At 46.2% G+C, this 318-nt stretch overlaps 1 protein-coding gene across 1 annotated transcript in view; it reads right to left on the bottom strand.

The window, feature by feature from the left end:
- Positions 1-197, bottom strand: part of PHALS_12508 (uncharacterized protein) — a gene marked incomplete at both ends in the record, with an annotated part of 1362 nt that extends 1165 nt beyond the window's left edge. Inside the window, one exon of the mRNA XM_024728069.1 lies at positions 18-197. Coding sequence (XP_024578583.1) covers positions 18-197 — 180 coding nt within the window. The remainder of the gene's footprint in view (positions 1-17) is intronic.
- Positions 198-318: the final 121 nt, after the last annotated feature.

Below are 318 nucleotides of genomic sequence, written 5' to 3'. Positions count from 1 at the left end.
TCAGTGCAGTCACCTACTTTTTCCTGGGCTTTCTCAAATTCTTTAAGCGCTATCTTCAGCGCGAAAACGGAGATTTTTCCAGAAACTGCCGCAAACATCGAAGGTAATGCAATTAAACGATGCAATTGCTCCTGGCTGCGCTGAGTCTCCTCTGCCTTCAGCTGGTGATTAAGGGCAATGGTGATTTTGCTCACCATTGTTAGGAGATCCCCTGTCGATGTCTGCAAGAACTTTTTTATGTATGCGTGGGAGCCCTCCACGCGCGATGTTGAAGTATTGCCAAAATGCATGTGTTTTGATGTCCACGCATTGATGAGT

This window comes from Plasmopara halstedii (assembly GCF_900000015.1).
Source record: "Plasmopara halstedii genome assembly, contig: Scaffold_614, whole genome shotgun sequence".
In the NCBI taxonomy this organism is placed as follows: domain Eukaryota; phylum Oomycota; class Peronosporomycetes; order Peronosporales; family Peronosporaceae; genus Plasmopara; species Plasmopara halstedii.
Note: the sequence above shows the minus strand (reverse complement) of the source record. Positions and strands in the feature narration are given on the sequence as shown.